Here is a 20,866-nt window from a genome sequence, read left to right on the forward strand (position 1 = left end):
TTCTTCGTCTGGCCTTCTTCGTAGGCAATTTGCTGTTGCAAGACTTTGATCAGTTTCCTGATGCCTGTAAAATTCTGCCCGCGACGCCAGATAAGTCTGTTGTAGCCAATTTTTACTAGAATTGTATTAACATAACGCAGAATAAGACAAAGACAGGCAAAATAAGTCGAAGTGAAACATTGCAGTTGAATAAACTACACCACTAGAGATTGCACAAGTCCGTCCCGTTAGCTCAGTGGTTACGCGCTAGGTTCAAGATCACGCGGCGCTGGTTCGACTCTCGGGGTTTGCGCTTGCGCAACGCATTTCAGGACTGCTCTCCATTCAGCGGCACCTAGTAAATGGAATAATTCCCTGGCAACAAGACTTTAACAACCGGAAAACTTCACTCTGCCAATTTCTTTAACTGGCCCTGCGTCAAGAGTCTTTACAAGAATGCGAAACTTCCAGGAACAACTTATCAAGGCTTTGTTAGTCCGAGGATAAAGATACAAAACTCAAACCCAAAACCCGTACTAGACTCACCTACGGTGACGTTAAACGCCACACAATTTATACAGAGAAAAGAACACAAGAATGTAATTGAGATAAAGAGTACAAAGACGCTAAATTGATTGGAACACCATGGAGTAATCAAATCAGACGTTTGTACTCTGTAGAGTAGACGAAAGTGTTACGTTTAACTAACGAAAGACCAGAACAGTGTGTATTAGGCATTGTATCATAAAGTTTCCTATATTGGTGAAGAATAGGCTACTGTACAGTATTTGATAAGTGAACTAAAGTTTCGCAATAGATTGAGTTTTGCTTTTAGCACCATGATGGTTTCTTACTTCACAATGTTGTAGATATTAACGATCTGTTGTAGCCTGATGCTGCGAGTTCCCTGTGAGTGAAAGCGCTGTCGTTATTACCACAGCGAACTCGCAGCATGATGCTAAAACAAATCGTTAATATTTACATTGTGAAAAAAACTAAAGCTTATTGACACAAACAAAGTAAAATTATCTGTGGCGCACAGTTTGTATGTTTAACAAACGATCTTTGCTAACCATGACTTACTGATAGCAGCATCTTACACCATTCGATAAGAAATTGTGTGTTAGTGGTTCGTCACCAACATAGCCTACTTCTTGTTATGTCGACGCAAAACTTTGCTAATTTGGTAAGCATAAATGTTGTAACTTTTTTGCAGTCAATTGTTATTATTTTATCTAATGTCGTAGTAGAGGATAGAGCTACTTATTTTGATAAGTAACAAACAGTTCAACTATTTCTAAAAATAAAAAAGCTTTTACTGTCAACTCCTCAAAGAGCTTTTTTAAAAAAAATATTTTATTACAAACAAGAAGCGACGGTATGCCAATGTTTTAGAGCAGTGGTTCTCAACCGCCGGTCCGTTTAATTTTTTTGCCGGTCCGCAGAAGATCTTACTTACTGCAAAGCTTATTTTAATCTGGAATCATTGGCATATTGTAAAATTGTGATTGCACTGTGAAATATGCACAGCTGTAAAACTGACATATCTCCACGTAAAATTGTTTGATAATAAAGGTGAACTTTTTGATGTACTAATTCTGTGCCGTTGATAATGTTTTTGTGACAAATTGCGCGTAGTTTTCAAAAAGTTTTGAAACACAGAAATACATAACCAAATGGGGAATTTTGTCCTTAATTTTGAAAAATTTCAAAGTGGTTGGAGACGAAAATTTGGAATTAGATAAATTTGAAGTTCCGGGATAGTCAGGCCTGCAAAGGAAATTTGCCAGAACCGGAGTTTGAGAAAGCAAAGATCTTGTTTTTCAAATACTACGCGGAAAATAGCGCTTCGAAATACAATGAAGACAAGCCAATTTGCTGTGGAAAATGCTGGTAAAATGGAGTGGTGAAAAAGTAAAAAGAGGTGCTGAGCATTGTGAGTCAACATTTGAAAGAGTTGGTTAACAATTTTGACAATAAATTTGCGTAACATGAAGATCCTCGACAAGGAAACTTTTGGATAAACAATCCATGCATCGATGATGTCAACACATGCGACTTTAATCTTCATGAAAAAGAAAGTCTGATTGAATTACAATAAGTTGTGCTTCTACTTTGCAGTCCAGATTCGAAAAACATCATTGTAAAACTTTTGGATATCTCTTGCAAACGAATTCGTGCCATCGAATTGATGGTAATTGTTTCAACTAGCCATGTAGAAACAATTCTTTTTTATCACTAGCTTTAATAACAAAGCAAAGAAATCGCCTGGATGCCGAAACAGAGCTACATGTTTTAGAAACTTCTTTGATATCTCGTTTTCCTCACATAGGCTGCTGGCAGCGTAACAGTAGCAAATTTCCCACTGACATTGATTTTGTATGCAAATGGATTGACATTTTTCTGTTTGAGTTGATTTGATCGCCGTTTATTCCAATTTTTGTCCTAGAATACAAATCATATGCTAAAACCTTACATTATGGTGCGCAACGACAACTTTGGTTAACAAAACGTTACAAATATTCATTCTATTCACTACAATCTTTGGTAGCCGGTCCGCAAACATTTTTTTAAAATTTTGCCCGTCCCCACTGTTAAAAGGCTGAGAACCACTGTTCTAGAGAACATAATTATTCGGGTTTTTATCTTTACAGGATGATACGTCCACGTCTTTCAGGAAGAGCAATGAAAGCAATCGCTGTTACAAAATTGTTGCCGTATTAGCTATCATTGTTGCTTTTGCATTCCTAATTGCTCTAATAGTTGTGAGCACGAGCAATAATTCAGGTAATTACATGCCATAGACTCCATAGTTTTGCTAACTGCCAACATAAGACAAATGTGTTTCGTATTTTTGTTGTAAGTTATTGCTATTTTTCTAACCTCTTTTTGGCGTTTTTTTTTGCAAAAGGCCTATTCAGTGAGATTCACGGCAGCTTGGCGCAGCAGCGTAACTAAACTTAAACGATGGTAACTAAAAGGAAGACGTCTTAAGAGCCAATTTTCGACATAGATTATTACATTTCACGTGTAGCAGTCGTCCTGTCAAATATCAGCTCCGTGCTCCATCTATACGTCGTTTGGGCCCACAGCTTCTATATAAGCTATAGCCACAATTCGCTTCTTGTAAGTCATAACCACGGTGAAAGGATTTAACCATTTTTGTGATGATAGTTTTCTCGCTGATTTTACTATTTGGAGCCTACACTGGCATTTTTGCTTTCTTTGTCAGGTTACATTTTGGTAAATAGAAATTATACTTAGCCTATCAAAGGTAACATTAGTTGTCTATTTTTTTTTATAAATGATGAGAAGTCGTACTTCTACTGTCTTCTATCAAATCCCGAAAACGCTTGGCTTAAAACTTCGTTCTTTTGGCTGCAAGCATGTGTTTACACTTTCTTGTTAATAACAGATTCCGTTGCTTCCATTTCTAACATTCGATGGTGTACGGTGCATACTGACGAACAGGCTAAATGCAACCAAATGTCAACTGCCTTTCAGAAGGCTGGATATCTTCCTCCGTTGCAATGCGTCAATCGCCAAAATGTGTCTTCTTGTGTTTCTGCACTTGAAAGTGGAGACGCTGACGCGATCACTCTGGACGGTGGTCACATTTTTGATAACCGTGACATGGTGAAGCCGATTTTGGCAGAAGATTATGGTTTTGGTGAGCTACTTCAATTCGAAGTTGTGTTGGTTCCTCCGTGAAGACTGCATTAGATCAATGTTGATTTTTATTAAACTACATGATACATCAAACATTCGTGTTTGCATCCTTGTATGATCATAGCCTGTGGTTGCTCAAGACATCGTTTGAACTAGTCTTTCAAATAACTGCAGAAAATAGTCTATCAACAATTGAGTTTCTAGCATTAGATATGATATCATAATAGTGTGATTGTAAACAAGATCAAGCTAACCTAACAAAAATAACTTCTGCTAATAGTCTACGCGTATTGTTAATGAGTGTATGGTTAATCTCGTCTTCACGCTTAGCTACTCTTTTATTTGACTTTAGGGGATGCAACTTATTGGGCTGTTGCTGTGGTGAAGAAATCTGATCGCTCCACCAATTTAACTTCGGCTGGGCTCAGGAATAAAAAAAGCTGCCACACTGGGTACCAGAAAAGTGCTGGCTGGAAGATGCCTATGGGAACATTGAAGAGCTTAGGTTAATCATCTTTTAAAAATGTTTTCTTACAGTGTTATTGTTGTTAATTTTCATTCAGTTTGATACTTGGCTAGCTCCAATATTTTATTCTAATTTGGGTCAACATCAATGTTACAAACTTAAAAACCTTGTTTTCATAGCACAAGGCTCATATGTGAAGTTGTATGGTTATGTAAACTACTAAACTTCTCTTCGTTGTAACAAGAAATCTAATTTTATTCCAAGACTTATTGTAACTACAGGTGTCTTTTCTAGCTTAAGTGGAAAGTGTTTACATCAATCTTTGCATCCAGCTATTAGATATTAACATTCCCTTTAAAAAAAACCTTATTGTCACTTGTTTTAGGCATTATTTCTGGTTGCGACATCCGTTCTGGAGCACTAAACGTATTTGAGAGCATATGTGCTCCTGGAGGAGGACCAGAGCTTTGCAAAGGTTGTAATGGCACATGTCAAAGAAGTTGTGAAGGAGAAAATTATTGTGGCTACACTGGCGCTTTTCGGTATGCTTTGTAACGGCAGTGAATGTGTTCCAATGGCGGCACAGTTTTGATACGTATAGGCCAACTCTACAGTATGATGTTCACTTGATAAAATTTTAAAATGTAATGTTTTGTATTTAAAGTGGCCTACATTTTCATCAGCATTAAGCCACCTCTAAGTCGAATGTTGGCTGTTTATTGTCAGTAAATGCAATATTTTACACATAATACAGTACAATGTTTTACCACATCATTAATTTATCGAAAGATGTTCAAAAGAATAAGATAAATGCGATAGCTATCAATTCATTAATATCGTACTTGATTAGATGCATGGTTGAGAGTGGCAATATTGCATTTGTGAAACACACAACCGTGAATTCTAATACCGATGGCAACAACCAAGATCCTTGGGCAAGACATCTTTTGTCATCCGTAAGCAATTTACGTTTGTTTAGACCTGATCACAAATTATTAGATTCAATTGAATGGCCTATTTTACATTCTTCAAGCTCACAAAGTCAACTTTTGAAAGCCATTGCTAAAAGATCATTCTAAGTCTTTGTTTCACCCGGTCTATAGGTTATTGTTAAAATACTACAATCAGCGCTGTATTCGTAAAAAAAGCACAGGGTATACTGTCATATTTGCCACAATGATAAATAATACACAACTTGCAAAATACTAATTTTTATTCTGCCATGACATAAATTATCAACATCAAAATTGGACGAGAGGTACAAAATTGTTTATTTTTCTATGAATTACTTACATTCCAAACAGCCTGCCTAGAGGAATCTACATCTTTATCCTCTTTACAAATTTGGAATCTAGTATCCTTAGCTGATCGGCGGTTTAGCAGCCTGGATTTTACATATTTTTAGCGGTAAATTGAGCCACAGGTGGTCCATTGCAATTAATAAACATCAAACAGCTCACATTATCAATGAGCAAAGATGCTCTTAAACCTGTGATATTATTGTTCACTGAAACCACGTTCACATTCTGCTGTCGAACAAGGTAAAGTTGAAATAGCTGTTAAGAGAGACTTCAAATTATTGGGCACAATTTCAACTTTTTCACTAAAGTCTCTTCATCTTCCACGACGCAAATTTCCTTCTATCATTTTTTCAGGTTGCAAGTTAGCAATATCAACTAGTAGCTGACCATTGTCAGTGTCGGCATTAGTGCAAAGTCTCATTTGCATTCTGGTAACAATGCTCTGAATGAGTTGATTCGCGTAAATTGGCACCATTTTAGAATTCTGTATCAGAGGAATATTTCTGAACATTAAATTATCCTTCGCTGCTGAAGCCAGCTGTGTTTTTCTCCCGGATTTTCCTTGAAACTCTCAATAATTTGTATTGTCCTTTTTATTAAAAGTTCGGCTCTGTAGGTAAAGTTGTACTTCTAGACTGAAGTTCAATGGATGACATGGATAATTCTTGCAGAACATCATACATTAGCAATCAGTAAGGATAGCATAGATACCGTACTCTCTTTGGAAAACCAGAGAGTATACTATTAGTTGCTCGAAAAAGCAGAGAGTATACTGCGTATACCATCGTATACCCTCGAATACAGCACTGACTACAATAAACGCAGGACAATGGTTAAAAAGATTTTTCGTCACCTTAAGTAGGCTATGTTTATGTAGTAATCCATTTGCTTGCTAGTAATACTGTAATTCAGCAAGCGATTTACCTGGATGTTGTATGTTAGACTTTTTAGCTTAAAACTTGTCACCAAATGGTTGTTACCTCACGCGGGCTATTTAGGCGTACTGTAGAAGTGAAATCTTGTTCATAGAATAAGTAGGTAAAGATTAATTCAACAAACAGAAGTGATGAAACAAACGACCATCATCCCCAGAGGCTCGAAGACGATTAAACAAGTCTCAGTTCAGAAAGAGACAAAAAGACAGTTGCTAAATTTTCATGTGTGCCACATTTTTTTGATCTCGACCAATGACGCCTCAGGCAAAGTTATTCAGTTATTGAAGACAGCGTAAAGTATTCTAAAATCACATCTTTTTAACGTTAAAATAGAAAGACTACATTGAAAATTGTGTTAAAAGACGTTTCATCTTTTTCCTTCAGTTACAAATCTTAAGTTAAAAGCAACTCACACTTTGGTTGTTGTGCAGTTGTGGTTGCAAATATGAAGCCACAATTTCATGTAGGCCTATTTAAAATTTTACACTACTTTGCAGACTAAAAGAGACTTAGTAGAGAGTTAAACCACACAAACGTACCAAATCAGACACATTAAAACGTCATTATTCGTCATAGCACATGACTATAGGGAACTGTGTTCCGAAAGCTGGTGCAATTCGTTATGACCACAGCGAACTCGCAGCATCAGACTAAAACAGGTCGTTAATATCAACATTGTGAAGAGAGCAGCGATCATGCTGCTAAAAAGGAAACTCAGTCTATTGCATAACATTAGAGCGTTTAACATTGCTTCCAAGGTTAACTAAACGCATCAAGAACTGTGTTTCCCGCGTAGATCATCAACAGTCTTAATAGCACACTCCAGCCCACAACATAGCAGTTATTTATCAAGGTTTTATGCTTTATTGTTTTGTAATTTTTTAATAATTTTTTTTTACGGGAAAATTAAGATTTTTTTCGCGTTTTCTTCACTTTTAAATTGTTCAAAGTGTAACGACCGTGCCAAATCCTTGTAGTGTGTTTAGTAGCCTAAATCTTTTCGATTTTCAAAAGGTTTGGGTTTTGATAGCGCAGCAACTAAATTCCTCCAACTATCTTGAAAAAAGTACTCACCCACTTTTATAGAACGTATAGTTCTATATTATTGAGTATGAACACGCAGACCAGAACCAGACCAGGTCCAGAACACTTTTTTTTGTACAACAAAGAGGTAGCCTAACCATTTTGACCGAGATAAGCCATGATAGCTAGCTTACTGATGAAGGGCGGTCATGTGTTGGAAATGCCTAATCGGTTGCAAAAAGTACGGTAGTCTAATGATGTTATGCAAAATTCTAATGTAGCGGCGTATCAGATTCAGTTAATTTGTTCAGTTAATTTTTTCGCACTAAATAAAAAATGACCAACAATATTGCGGCCTGCAGAGACAGGCCGCAAGTAGGCCGTTGCAAAAATATTCCACCTGGAATTAGTAAGAAGTCGGGGAGACCTGAACTACAGGGTTCACGCTGAAATCACAGTTTCAGAAACTATTATTTTTCTTATGCATAACATTATTGATGATTGTTGTTTCCTGCACATTTGTTACGTAATAATATTTTTGTTCCATTGCACGAATCATTCATCATAGAGTTCAACATGATGAAGCGGTGATATTGCACAGGTCATTAATTTACCTGCATAAGCATGGTAACGATTGATCTGCAAGTTTAGGACAACAAAATGAAAATATTTTCTCTTAAAAAAAAACAAAAAAAAAAACTAATTTTATTAAGTAGAGAAAACAAAAGCACGTTTACAATACTGCGTTTGCATTTAACAAAGCTGTCAATATTTTTTTAAAGGATTACGAGTTGCTCTGCAAGGGAGGTACGAGAGCTCCACTGTCTGGCTATGAAAATTGCAATCTTGGAAAAGTCCCATCTCATGCTGTTGTTGTTTCAAGAAAAGCCTCTCAGACTGTGTCGTCCAGAATAGTGGAATTGCTTTATGGGGCTCAGGTAGCCTACGTATTCAATTTTAATAATTTTTGTCTGAATTACATAATTATATTCTGGTAAAATAAACGCAAAACGAAACTGTGATGAACAATCCTATTTTCCAAGACGTTTATTGAGTCGTAGTTTTAAAGATTACTCTCACCCAGACAGTAATTCAGTCTTTTTTACATTAATTCAACGATCAACGTCTGCATACGTTAAATTAATGTAAAAAAATGCCTGATTTGCTGTCTGGGCAATTTTTTTTTGGCAATGATGTAGCCTTCGGTCTGGGCAATGATGTAGCCAGACAGACCAAGTTTAGGGATAAATACTGTTAAAAAAATAGCCTTTCTTGAAACATAGTATGGATTGTTCAGACACTTTGTTGCTGAACAAGATATCTTTTTGTTGAAGGGCGGAAGAAATTGACCCCAGGCCTCCATAATTAAACTTCTGATTACTGTCATTTTATTACTGAAGCAGAAGAGCTTTTAAATGACGGTGATGCATAGGTTATACTCTGAAAAGATTCTACGATACTATAACTTGTGTGACCTGAAGATATTTGTTTGTAGGGGATAATAATTCGCACAGTCCACATGTAAACTGATAATTATTAAATAACCTGTGTTTTTCGATTTGTTGCTAGTTCAGTTGTCACTTCCTTAGTTGTCGCTTGCTCAGTTCACAACTGTTGACTTGTAGTTGTAGGAGACTCCATTTTCATTGAGGAAAGTTGTGTTTGCCGTTCGTTGTGTGTTCAAAGATAGTAGCCTACCTCTAGCCTTGAAACTACGAGTAGCAATACTTAGTCCAATATACTAACATAGGCCTACGTTTTTAGTTGCGATTTGGTCCTCACTCTCAAGAATCTTTCAAACTATTTGATGGTTCCAGTCCCGATCTTCTCTTCAAGTCATCAACTAAGCTTTTGCTTCCACTTGAAGCTTCTTGTACAACTGAAGTATGTAAAAGTTTACTTTGCACTTGTTGTTTTTCAGAATTTACTTGAATCGTTTTATGATAGAAAAGAAACAGCTCTTGTTCGCTTTAGGTCGCTGTGAGAATATTTTTGTTTTGACATTAATGTTGCTGATATATAAAGAAAGTACCAGCCACCTTACGTGATCTACCAGCACGTCAATAAGCAAAAAAACAAAAAGTAAAATCATGTGAGAATTAAAACATACTTGAGCAGTTGTCTTGAGCAGCTGCGCAATCTGCTACAGGCGGAGATGACGACTGATGATGAGCAGTTGTCAAAAGATAAACAACTACGGTACGGTATACATTTAGAAAACAGAAAATTTCTCTAACCAAATGAAAAAAAACGAAACAATAAGCATGCAAAAGTTGTAGGCTACACAACATTGGCTGCTGGACCGAGTTGTAAAAACGAGGCTCGAAAGGACATCGGCTCAATGTTTAACGAGAGCATGCGGCAGAGCCTTTAGCTATGCACAACAGCTCACGATAAGAACACAAAAGTGTAGGCTACTTACTGCACATAAACATTGAAATTAAACATAAACATTGGCTTCCCTGCATGATCATCGATTTAGTCTAAATTTTCACCAATCAGGCATTTGCCTCCGGTTCCTACGACAAAAATACGAAGCAACTCCTTATATCGAAAAACTGTCAGTGTATCGGATCTGTCGTACCCATTTATGTTTTATGAGCTTGCGTGGTTGCATAAGCTTATGTGCAGGGAAGCAACAGAACACCCAAACTTTAACCATAGATGCTTTAACTTAAAAATAGGCTAAAATGCCGCAAACCGTAACTACTATTGGCGCGCCTGAAAACGTTTAAACAAAAAGCTTTTAATACGGATGGATTCACTTCAACGAACAAATAACTTTTCAAGAGCTTACAATTTCTTCAAAGATTAACTTGTGTACTGGGTTTTCATGTCAAATATCTTTTGCGGCAATGCAGTTTCCTTGTTAGGGAAAAAAACAGGTAAAATAGAGACACTGATAAATATTACCCCGAATAAACACCCGTTGGTAAACATTCTTCTCGTAAAAACATTGAAGCTTTTTTGTGGAGGGATATTTTTTAAGTGGACATTTACCATAGCGAATTTTATTCTGGTGGACATTTGATGAGGTGGATTTTTTTCCAGCGGGAATTTCACCGATTACCGCTAACTGCAGTATACGATCTAGGAGGTCATGAGCAGGAAAACATGCAACTCGATGCGAAGATTAAAAAACAATCGAGTCGTCGTTAGGTGATATATTAGGAAGCCGTTATGCAAGCAGCAAGAACAAGCACCCCAAAATATTACCTTTGAAACGAAAAGCTAATGAGAAAACAAAGCGAATACCAGAGAAAAAAAACTGGCTGCTATTCATTAGTCTAATACTTCAATCCCGAATTCTAAATTTTTCTGTTGCCTACTGCACTCAGTGTGCAAATGCCGCACCCAGTTTTGCTTTTATCAGTTTATTTAGATCATGTGCAACGAAGCAACACTTTAGAACTTTACCTTACTTGGTTGGTTTTGAATCTTTATCCTCGGACTGACTTCTTCTTCTTGCTTATGAGGCAGCAATTCAGGTAACATCTCCCAATTGTTGCAACCAGAGCAGTGCTTTCATATCAGGGTCTATGAGATTCACATGTTCTTCAGGTCGAAACACTGGACAGTGATTTATGATGTGCTGTGCTGTTTGACAGTCACCACAAACACAGGCTGGTGAGTCGGACTAACAAAGCATTGATAGGTTATTCCTGGTAGTTTCGCATACTTGTAGAGGCTTTTGACGCAGGGCCGGTTGCAACTTTCCAAAAGGTACCATTAAAAAATCCTCTTTGAGCGCAAAAGAAAAAGGCAAATCCTAGCTAAATTAAGTCATCGGTATGCCATCGGCTGACTTGGCACAGAGGGTTAGGGCGATGGTAGTCATATCATTGCCGTGGGTTTTATTCCCACCACTGCTATTGCTCTTTTTTCTGTAATTACCAAACAAAGTTCAAAGGGGATTTTTTAATGGTACCTTTTGGAAAGTTGCGGACCAGTTACCAAGATAGAAAGAGTGAAGTTTCCGATTGTTGAAGTGCTGTTGCCGGAGAATTATTCCATCCATTGGGTGCCACTGAATGGAGAGCAGTCTTTAGTATGCGTTGCTCAATAGGGTGGATCAAAAATGGCAAAAAAAATTTTTTTTTTCAATTTTAATTAGCTAGATATGGCAAAAGTTGCCAATATATCACCTTAACACAATGTAAAAAATTGAAGAGGTTTGAACAAGTTTTTGATCTCCCCCCGCGACATACAAATTTAGGCACTTAGGCTAGTATACATACAAGAACTGCATGGCAATTTTTTTTTTCGATTTTAACTCGCTTTGCAGACATGGCAAAAGGTTCTAATATTACACCAAATACAATGAAAATGTGTGTACTTAAGAGTTTTGACTTCACCCTCTTTCAGCATATTAATTTTAAAGTGACTTGGCTGATGAACCACCCGCGGTTCCAACAGGTAAACGCCTATTAACCATCACCATCAGATGGCCGAGTATAGACTCACAAGCTTAAACTTTATATGACTGATTTGACAGGTGGCACATTGGCAAAGTCACTTCCTATTAATTTATGCGCTCATGCATACAAAGACTGCAAGCAATATAACAAACAGTTACAAAGTGAAGTGAGTAAAGTCACGTTTAGACTCAAATGTTGGCATTAACTGACGAGAAGCAATTCGGGCACGAATGAAGCCGTCTCGATATTTCGGTTCACAAACTGCTTTAGATGCGTCGGTAACCAGCTTCACGAGCCTTTCAACAGCCTGCGTGTGACATGGAAATTCGGGAAAAAATACAATGGGAGTCACATCTATCATGATGAATTGCAGGAGCTCAGCATGCGTCGTTGTTTTAATTACAGGAGGCTCCGTGATAGGAAGATCTATCCAGTTAATCAATTCGAAGTATTTCACTGCATCAAAATTAAGCTTTGAGGAAACTTTAAATTTTTGTATTTTTCCGCTGGGTTTTGTAGCTCTAGCTTTCATCACTCCACGCAGGCCTAGTTCTCGAATATGTGGTTGATAGTAAGTTATCATAGCCAAAATTATATTTTCCGTATGAGCAAAGTATGAGTTGCGGTGCATAACTGGGTCGATAATTTTCTTGTGCTTCTGACTAAGATATCGTGATGTGGTTATCATTTGGTGAATGTGTCTAGCTCCATCTTTGCAAGATGAGTCTGATTTTATTGTGAACCACATTGGAGCATAAACACGGATAATGAACATAACAAATGCTTGCAGTTTCCCATACGGATTGTTATCGCTGACATCTAAGGGTTCAATCAAATATAGTTATTACTATCTGAAGCCTTTGAGATAGTAATAAAGGCTTCAGATAGTAATAACTATATTTGATTTAATTTGCTCTGCTTTGCTCTTTTGCTTAGCATTGAGCACTTTTTTGTAGTATTGATAGTTTTCATTGTTTTAATCTAAGGGTTCTATACTTCTATTAATTAGCTGTAGTCAGCCATCGTGAGTGTCTGAGTGATTCAAGCATCCTGGGTTTCGCATCGCCAGATCAATGTTACATTCACCAGTGCAGTCAAACTGGTACGCTGAATGGTGAAGATTGATGAAGGGAGTACCAAGTAATAATAAAACTAGGCCATTGCCCAGAAGAGTTACCCGTACTAGTCTAAGTGAACTGCCTTTTAATCTGTAAGAAGCACATATAACTTTTATTAAACTTTGTGGAACCTGCAGTGCAAGCAAATTCCAATAATTGTACTATAAAGCTTCTTTTATATCTAGAATTCTTTTGAAAAATCAAATGCTACATCAGCTAATTGTTGAGATACCCAACCAAGTATTTTAGCAATGGTGATAAAACGGTCAATTGTAGCCTATCTGTTTAAACACAAGTCGCTTATTATGACACCATAAAGCGCATAAGTGAGTCACACAGTATTTATGTTTTTGACCAATTTTGCGGAGACTTTCTCCAACCCGATATTAGGGAAATTAAAACCTTGCGGGGGGCGATCAAAAAACTGTCAAAGCCAAAAAAAAAATTTGCATGTATGCTATTATGGGTATTTCGCACCTTTTTGACATACTAGCTTAGAAAAATAAAAATTTTGGATTTTTCGATCCACCCTATTGCTCAAGCGCACACCCCGAGAGTTGAACCAGAGCCGCTTGATCTTGAAGCATCTTTGTTCACGAAATCACGCGCTAACCAACTGAGCTATCTGGGCGGCAACTGTACAAGAACATGCTTCACTTTTACGGCCTAAAATGTATGGAATTCTTGAAAACATTAATGAAAGTAGTTGATTGACCTTATTCTTTTGTTTAGCAATATCTTGGAACGAGTTATTTGGTCAATTCATATGAGTTGATGTGCAAGTCAGCACCATCTCTGCCGCCGGTGGTATCTTGCGTGCTTCCCCAGTACGGCTCTGACGTTCGTGAGTAACGGATACGTATGTCGTTAAGAAAATTCCTTTTTAGCTGTTGCCGTCTCAATTTGCTCTGACATTCCCATTTTGCTCATCAAATAGTGAGTAGTCAGGTAGGGCTGATGCTAGGAAGATGGCTCTTGCTCAACAGAGCTGATGGCTGTAACTTGAATATGTTCATGCGAAAGAGACATATAAGTAACTTTAGACAAATAAAATCTAACAACCAGACGGTAATTAACATAATAACATGAAAATAAACTAAAAATTACAAACGTTTTCGGCCATACTCATGTTAGCCCTTTGTAAGTAACCAACTGACTGATGTTCTTCATAAATTGAAATTACAGATCTGATTTACACCAACAAAAATCAAAAAAGAAACCCATCAGAATGAAACGGCAAGTCAGTTGGTTGGTTGAAAAGGGCTAACATAAGTTTGGCCGAAAACGTTTCTAATTTTTAGTTTATTTTCATGTTATTATGTTAAATACCGTCTCGTTGTTAGATTGCATTTGTCTATGGTTAAAAAATCACCTCTCTCTCTACCAAAATTGTATTAGCCTATAAGTAATTTCTAGTTTACAGACTTTCTGAAATTTTTTAAACTATGTTTCTGAAGAAGACTAGGCTAAGTGTTTTTTTGTGAACTATTTTCTCTAATTAATTTTCTTTTGCAAAAAAATATAGTCCAATCTGCAAATGTCCTTTTTACACTGATTCAACGTGTGCAGACATTGAACCAACGTAAAGCAAAACTAATATGGTGACTGAAGGGCGTTCGTGCACACAGAGCATTGTAGCTTTTGCAATAAGATGCAACTGCATGGGTGATGTGCTTGTATTCCTATATATTTTACATTCATGAAACGATTTAAATCAAAATAAATCTATTTCCTTCAAGTGACAACTCTTCGTTGGTGCGTGACTTCCGAAGCAGAGATGGCGAAGTGTAGGAATGTGTCAACACAGGCGCAACTTCTTGGGAGTGATTTGGTGGTTTCTTGCAAAATAGGTTGGTCTTGTTTACTCCTGTCTTCTAGCACCAGAGGTATAAACCTCAGTGGTTAAAATCTAATTCAGCATCTAGTTCTAGTTCTATTTGTTTCGCTACGGAAGTTATAACTTCACCTGTGTTGTTGAATTTAAGTGGTGAAGCTTGAAAGTTCAGATTTGGGAGAGAAGTATTTTTACAATACCATAAGAAGATGACTGGCTGTAACTTAATGGGATTGAATAGCATTATTCAAAACAAATACAATGCACTAATAAAATAACAATATACCGTACTAAACTTAAAAGTTTTCGGAAAGAACTCTTAGCCCTCTTCAGGAAATACCTACTACATCAAAACAAACAAACAAATAACTGTAAATAATGGTACGGTAGTGATAAATGACTGAAATAAATAACAGTAATATGCACTGAGCTAAATACAATGTTGTTGATAACATTTTGTTGATAAAAAATGTTAACACCTGTGGTATCTGTTCTTCAAAAGTACGTCGTTGCCTACTTAGCTCAGTGCATAGTTCAGTTATTTACATTATTTCAGTCACTTATAGTTATCACTACCATTATTTGCAGTTGTTTGTTTGTTTAGATACATTAGGTATTTCCCGAAGAGGGCAAAGAGTTCTTGTCGAAAACTTTTGAGTTTAGTATTTTGAAAGTTTAAACCACAAATTGAAAATTGATTAACCGAACATTAACCAAATGCTGTGTTATTACCAGCAAGTGATGTCAATGCGTGTGCAAAAATGATATCGGAAAAAACCGCGGAAGGCGTATCAATGGACGGTGGTGAAATATACAACGCTGGAATACTTTATAACTTACAACCGGTTGCTACCGAGTTTTACGGCGAGTCGTCGGGAGGTGGTAAGCAGAAAAATTTCAAAAGTGGTTTTGCAATGCTTTTCCTGGAAAGTAACTATACTGTTAGACTACTGTTCATCTCAGAGTCTGTAATTAGTAGCTGATTTACTGGAAAAAGCATGAGGCTTGGCATCACATACGCATGTTGTTAACCAACTTTACTGCTAAATGATGAAAAAGGAAACATTCCATTTGAAAAAGCTAACTTTCAGCTTGGCTGACTGAAATGCACGCCCTATCGATAATTTTGCCATATTTGGTTACAAATTCGAACATTTTCCTGAACCTTTTAGGTTGAGTTGGCGCGGCTGGCGCCTGACTTGATGACTCTTTGCGTTTTTTCTGTTTTCTTTTTATTTAGTTGGAATTGTTGGTTAGGCCTATCTATTCGTTTATGATTAGCCTAGTAATTTCGCTGTATCTTTGCTAGAGCGAAAAATAAACTTGATTGATTAGTAGGTACTGGTTGGTATACATAACTAAGTAGCCGACCCTTTTTACTGCTCTAGACTAATCCACTGCTTCTTTACATAACCTAGGTCATGATTGATTGATTTGGTCTTTATTACTTGTATAGAGGCTTTGAACCACTTGATTGACAGGGTGTAGTTTCCAATAGTTGTTGAAGTGTTCTTGGCGGAGAATTAGGCTATTCCATTCACGAGGATGCCGCTGAATGGAGAGTAATCCTCAAATGCGTTGCTCAAGCGCACACTCCGAGAGCCGAATCAGCGCCGTTTGATCTTAAGTCGGGCGCGTAACCATCACTGAGCTAACGGGGCGGACACGAACATAGTCATTGGTCACATATGAAACGAGAATTAGCCTACTATCAAACAATCACTGATCTGATTACTAACAAACAAACATCAACAGCGTCAGAGGTTATGTATAATTGTTAGTTACAGTATAGGCTATGATCTGATTTGCAACGTGAGTTCTCATGCTTGTCGTTGCAGCGGCGGCAGCGTCGTATTACGCAGTGGCAGTTGTGAAGGCAAGCGACAACACCACAACTCTGACTAGACAAGGCTTACAACAAAAGAAGACGTGCCATACCGGATATCAACGTACTTCTGGATGGAACGTGCCCGTTGGTCATTTAATTTCTGAGGGTAACTATATAGCCTACTCACTATATAATGAAATTAGTATTGCAATTCTGATGTTTGAGCTTGGCTTGAATTTATTAAAAACAAAAAGTGATTGCAAAACAGAATCTAAAGCATTTACATTTCATGTGATGTAGCCATTTGAATGCATGGTAACGCCAAAAATCTGTCTTGAGGCTTTGCAGAATATCTTTGGCATTGATCTTCACTGTTTAACTTGTCAAATTAATAATTAGGGGAATGTCGGGACCTATGATCATGGTGGGAGCCATAATCCACTCCCCTTTTTTAATATAAAGTATTCTTTTTGCATTTTTTGACGTCATTATATTTTTTATGCTTGGATAACTTTTCCATAATTCTTTGGTCAAAATTATACTGAAAAATGAAGGTGCAATGAGGATTTATAGGTTTTGTGTTAAAAAAGTAATTTTTTTTGACTGAATGTGTTTTAAAATAACTCATTTGTTATGCAAGAAAAGTTCATGAACTTTTTTGTAATGGTAGGTGATGTATTTATGATGAGATTAAGCTGAAAGTTTTTTAGATAGCAATGTTAGTTTTTTTTCAGCTGTTGTTTCATTTCTGAAACATCAGGTAGGGGGCCTTGAGTCACCTTGTGTTGGGACCTGCAAGCCATGACAAGTGCCTGTGATAGTAGATGTTAAAGTGTCGTATGACATCATTTCTTTGCTTTTCACACCTTTCCATTAGGATATATCACAATTCTGACTTTTGTTTCGTTTACAACTATTAATTACGCTATTTTATATGAAAATTCCGACAACTCATCCCAAGGAATCATTTGAAAATTCTCCATCGCTTATTTCAAAATTTAAAGCTTGGAAGCTGGCTTGAAGATTGATTCGACACATAAATAATACAACTATGTTTTAAAATTGTATTTTTAATATGGTGAAGCAGGCCCGGATTTACGGGGGGGCAGAGGGTGCAGGTGCCCCGGGCTCCTCGACTTTTAAAGGGCCCCCCTACGACTACGTGGAACAAATGTGATTGTTGTGTTGTATTTTTTATTTCAGCCCTTGAAGTTTCTACCAAGTGCTATGCAGTGCTGGATTAATGCTACTGTAGACGTAGAGGTGGTTACGGCGAAAAAAAATTTTGCACGGGGACCCCCCGATCTAAAAGTACCCCGGGCCCTCCATTAGCTAAATCCGGCCCTGTGATGAAGTGATTTCTTTGCAAAAATACATTTTTTCGTAACGTAACTGTGGCTTATCGCTCCCGACACGTGTCTTATCGCTCCCCGCATGTGGGATGCGATAAGACGCTTGAGGCGTGTTTATGTTTTTGAGCGTAAATTAAACATTTGCTGAAATAATAATTTGTGTTTTTGTTGTAAAGTAGGTAGCACTACAAGGCATTGCAAAACCAATTTTAGAGAAAAATATTGAGAAACGTAGAAGATATGCATCTAAAAGAAAAAAGTGGCTCGCAGGTCCCAACCTTCCCCTACCTACAGTAGGGCAGTAGGCTACACTAGTTGGGTCTAAATTATAGGCTAAGTAGCCGTAGGTGTATTTCACTGGTATTTTAATGTTTCAGGGATCCTTAGCTCCACGGGATGTGAGATACCAAATCAAGTTTCTATCTTCTTTGGAGGAAGCTGTGTTCCGGGTATTAGGAGATCATCAGGTGTCAGTACGACGGTCGCCGACAAACTTTGCAAGATTTGCTCGGGAACTGGCAATGCAAAATGCTCATCTTCCAATGAACCATACAGTGGATACGCTGGTGCTTTGCAGTAAGTTTCACTAAGTTATGATGACATCACTTAACGAATAAAGCAATTGGTTAACAAAATACACAGCTCAGACGTTTCTGAGTAACAAACATTATATCTACAGTAGCCTACAATGCGAAACTAAGTGAAGTGATTATAAATGTGATGTTGAGTAGTTGATTGTTCTATTTTCTGCAGGTGTTTGACCGACGGTGCTGGAGATATTGCATTCGTTAAGCATGCCACAGCCTTAGCTCCTGGCATCGATCAAAGCGAATACAAACTCTTGTGCAAGGATGGAACCACAAAGCCACCAGCACAATATCTCGATTGCAACATTGCTCAGGTTTTATCCAAGAAATTCTTTATCTTAAGCAAGGAATTGTATCATATTGACTCAGTTCTAAATTTGTTAACGTAACTGGTTAACAACTCAGAAACTCCTCGCTGTTAAAAGTAACGTTTTTTTGTTATTTATATTTGTCTAGGTGCCGTCTCATGCATTCATGATTTCTCCATCAGCTAGCCACATATACCGGGAAAAGGTTTGGGCATTGCTTAACCAACTACAGGTAGAAACATGTCAAGTGGCTACAATAGCCTGCTTTACACAAAAACGGACAAAAGTAATTTGAGAATTTTTGCGTTTATTGATTCTCCTACTTGAAAATTTTTATATTGTTTTAGAACTTGCAAGAATTTGATTTGTTTTCAAGCACGGGGGGAAACGATCTCTTGTTCAAAGTGAGTACCGGTAGCGATATTTTTGGAAAAAGATTGATACAATTGCGTATGAATTCCCTGAGACTAGTCTTTTGTTTTCTCTTCCAGTTTGAAGGGATAAGGTTATGTTGTCTGACGTGGATTTTGTGAAGTTCGTTATAAAGTGGAATATTTATTAACAGGACTCTGCAAAGTGCCTATGGAAGGTGAACAGTTCTTGCAGCTGGGCGGATTTTCTGGGGCAGGATTATTTGAATGCCACAAGTGCTCTTATGTGCCGCAACACAACAATTGTGGATGGACGGTGCACATTTGTGCCAACGTGCACTCAGTAGCCTAAAGAAGTTCAGATCGCTGCTTTTAACTGCTTGATCTCATATATTGCTTTTGTGATTAGTAATCCAGCAGAATCATCTTCGATCATCCATCCTTGTATATACCTTAGCCTATATGTATATACTGTTGTGTAATAATTCATGTATATAAAGCTCGCCATGAGCAACTGACTTTTCGAAGAGAAAACTAGTTTCTAGAATCGGACAAGCTGTGGTCAATTCTATTTAACTTCATTGTGGCGCCTGTTTGATAAGACGTACAACTTTACAAGCAATAGAAACGTTTTCACTCCCTGAAAGTTGATTTGGTACTTTGGTGCAAACAAATATTGCTTATACTCACACTGGGTACAAATAACCTTCATTGTCGTGTTTCTTACCGAATACCAATTGTGTGAAATGTACGCCGGCCAAAAGAATTTAGTTTTTCGTGGGTAAAAATTGACCAACCTCTTGCTGTGTTGACCAAGACCACGCAACTGATCAAGAATAAAACCAAAGATGATTTATATCTTTCAAGTAGAAACGATTCGGGACCCCAAATATAATCATGCACAGAAGGGGGGAAACTGTTACTAGTTCGGTAGATTACACTTCAAAAGACTTCAACATTACTTTACAAGGACACCCCCGACCTGCAACTTTTGAGGATATAGTGCATTCAGAATTAAAAAAGTTGTGATTTTTTTGATTCGTCTTTTCGTCCTGGCTGTAACCTACCTTGCGATTATCACCCGCTATCACACAATTTGAAATATCATTTGGCTCATGTGGAATTTCTTGTTTTGACTGCTCAGTTCATCAACTAGCGACAAGATTTGTAATCACGACAAGTGGTAGCTTGTAAATATTGATTTCTTTAGCTGTGTATTGTACATAAACCGTGATAATGCTGTCGTTTGTAAAGCGATAAAACTGGTGTCTGCAAAATTTATTCAAGTTTGACGTAGATTTCAATGAGTACTACTTCAATATGTTCAGCTGATTTCAGTGCAATACCGCAAGGCCAGTGCGTCTTCGTTGTACAACTGCTAAGGTGTTTCCCTTTATCGACAGTAGCTAAACTAAAATGTTTACATGACAAGTGTAAAGATTGACTTTTTTCAGCGTGTTAAGTGACGTTCACTGTGCAAAACCAGTGTGTTTTCGAGTGCGTACATCTTCAGAGTGACTAAAAAATGTGTTATTGTGAGTTTGACGTTAACTTTTGCCTTTTTTACTACAGTGTGCAGTACACTCCAGTAGAGACCTAACCTGCTGCTGCGTCTATTGTAAAATTTTAAAGTAGTGAGTGAATAAACTAACCTTCGTGCTAGAAATGTGCATGATT

The 20,866-nt window shown here is 37.4% G+C and overlaps 1 protein-coding gene and 1 pseudogene across 2 annotated transcripts; one reads left to right on the forward strand and one right to left on the reverse strand.

Moving 5' to 3' along the window:
* LOC145776957 (uncharacterized) overlaps positions 1 to 20,866 on the reverse strand; it is an 868,661-nt pseudogene that overhangs the window by 42,645 nt on the left and 805,150 nt on the right.
* LOC145776914 (melanotransferrin-like) lies at positions 1,073 to 20,855 on the forward strand. Of its 2 annotated transcripts, none has more exons than XM_082588139.1 (17): positions 1,073 to 1,165; positions 2,634 to 2,766; positions 3,395 to 3,649; positions 4,001 to 4,153; positions 4,500 to 4,656; positions 4,965 to 5,070; positions 8,156 to 8,311; positions 9,138 to 9,257; positions 13,642 to 13,753; positions 14,649 to 14,759; positions 15,479 to 15,625; positions 16,582 to 16,737; positions 18,301 to 18,499; positions 18,677 to 18,824; positions 18,967 to 19,050; positions 19,166 to 19,222; positions 19,384 to 20,855. In XM_082588139.1, the coding sequence occupies exons 1-17, from the start codon at positions 1,139 to 1,141 to the stop codon at positions 19,534 to 19,536; spliced, it is 2,274 nt and encodes a 757-aa protein (XP_082444265.1). In that variant the 5' UTR covers positions 1,073 to 1,138; the 3' UTR covers positions 19,537 to 20,855. The 2 variants fall into 2 exon arrangements, with proteins under 2 accessions (XP_082444265.1, XP_082444266.1); XM_082588140.1 differs by lacking the exon at positions 1,073 to 1,165 and adding an exon at positions 1,879 to 1,915.

The sequence above is a fragment of the Aplidium turbinatum genome, chromosome 9, assembly GCF_918807975.1.
Source record: "Aplidium turbinatum chromosome 9, kaAplTurb1.1, whole genome shotgun sequence".
NCBI classification, from domain to species: domain Eukaryota; kingdom Metazoa; phylum Chordata; class Ascidiacea; order Aplousobranchia; family Polyclinidae; genus Aplidium; species Aplidium turbinatum.

Coding starts and splice junctions, on each gene's coding strand:
- LOC145776914 (XM_082588139.1), top strand. CDS start 1,139: ATGTCGACGCAAAACTTTGCTAATTTG. Junction 8,312..9,137: donor AATTGCTTTATGGGGCTCAG/GTAGCCTACGTA, acceptor CTACGTTTTTAG/TTGCGATTTGGTCCTCACTC. Junction 16,738..18,300: donor TGGTCATTTAATTTCTGAGG/GTAACTATATAG, acceptor TTAATGTTTCAG/GGATCCTTAGCTCCACGGGA.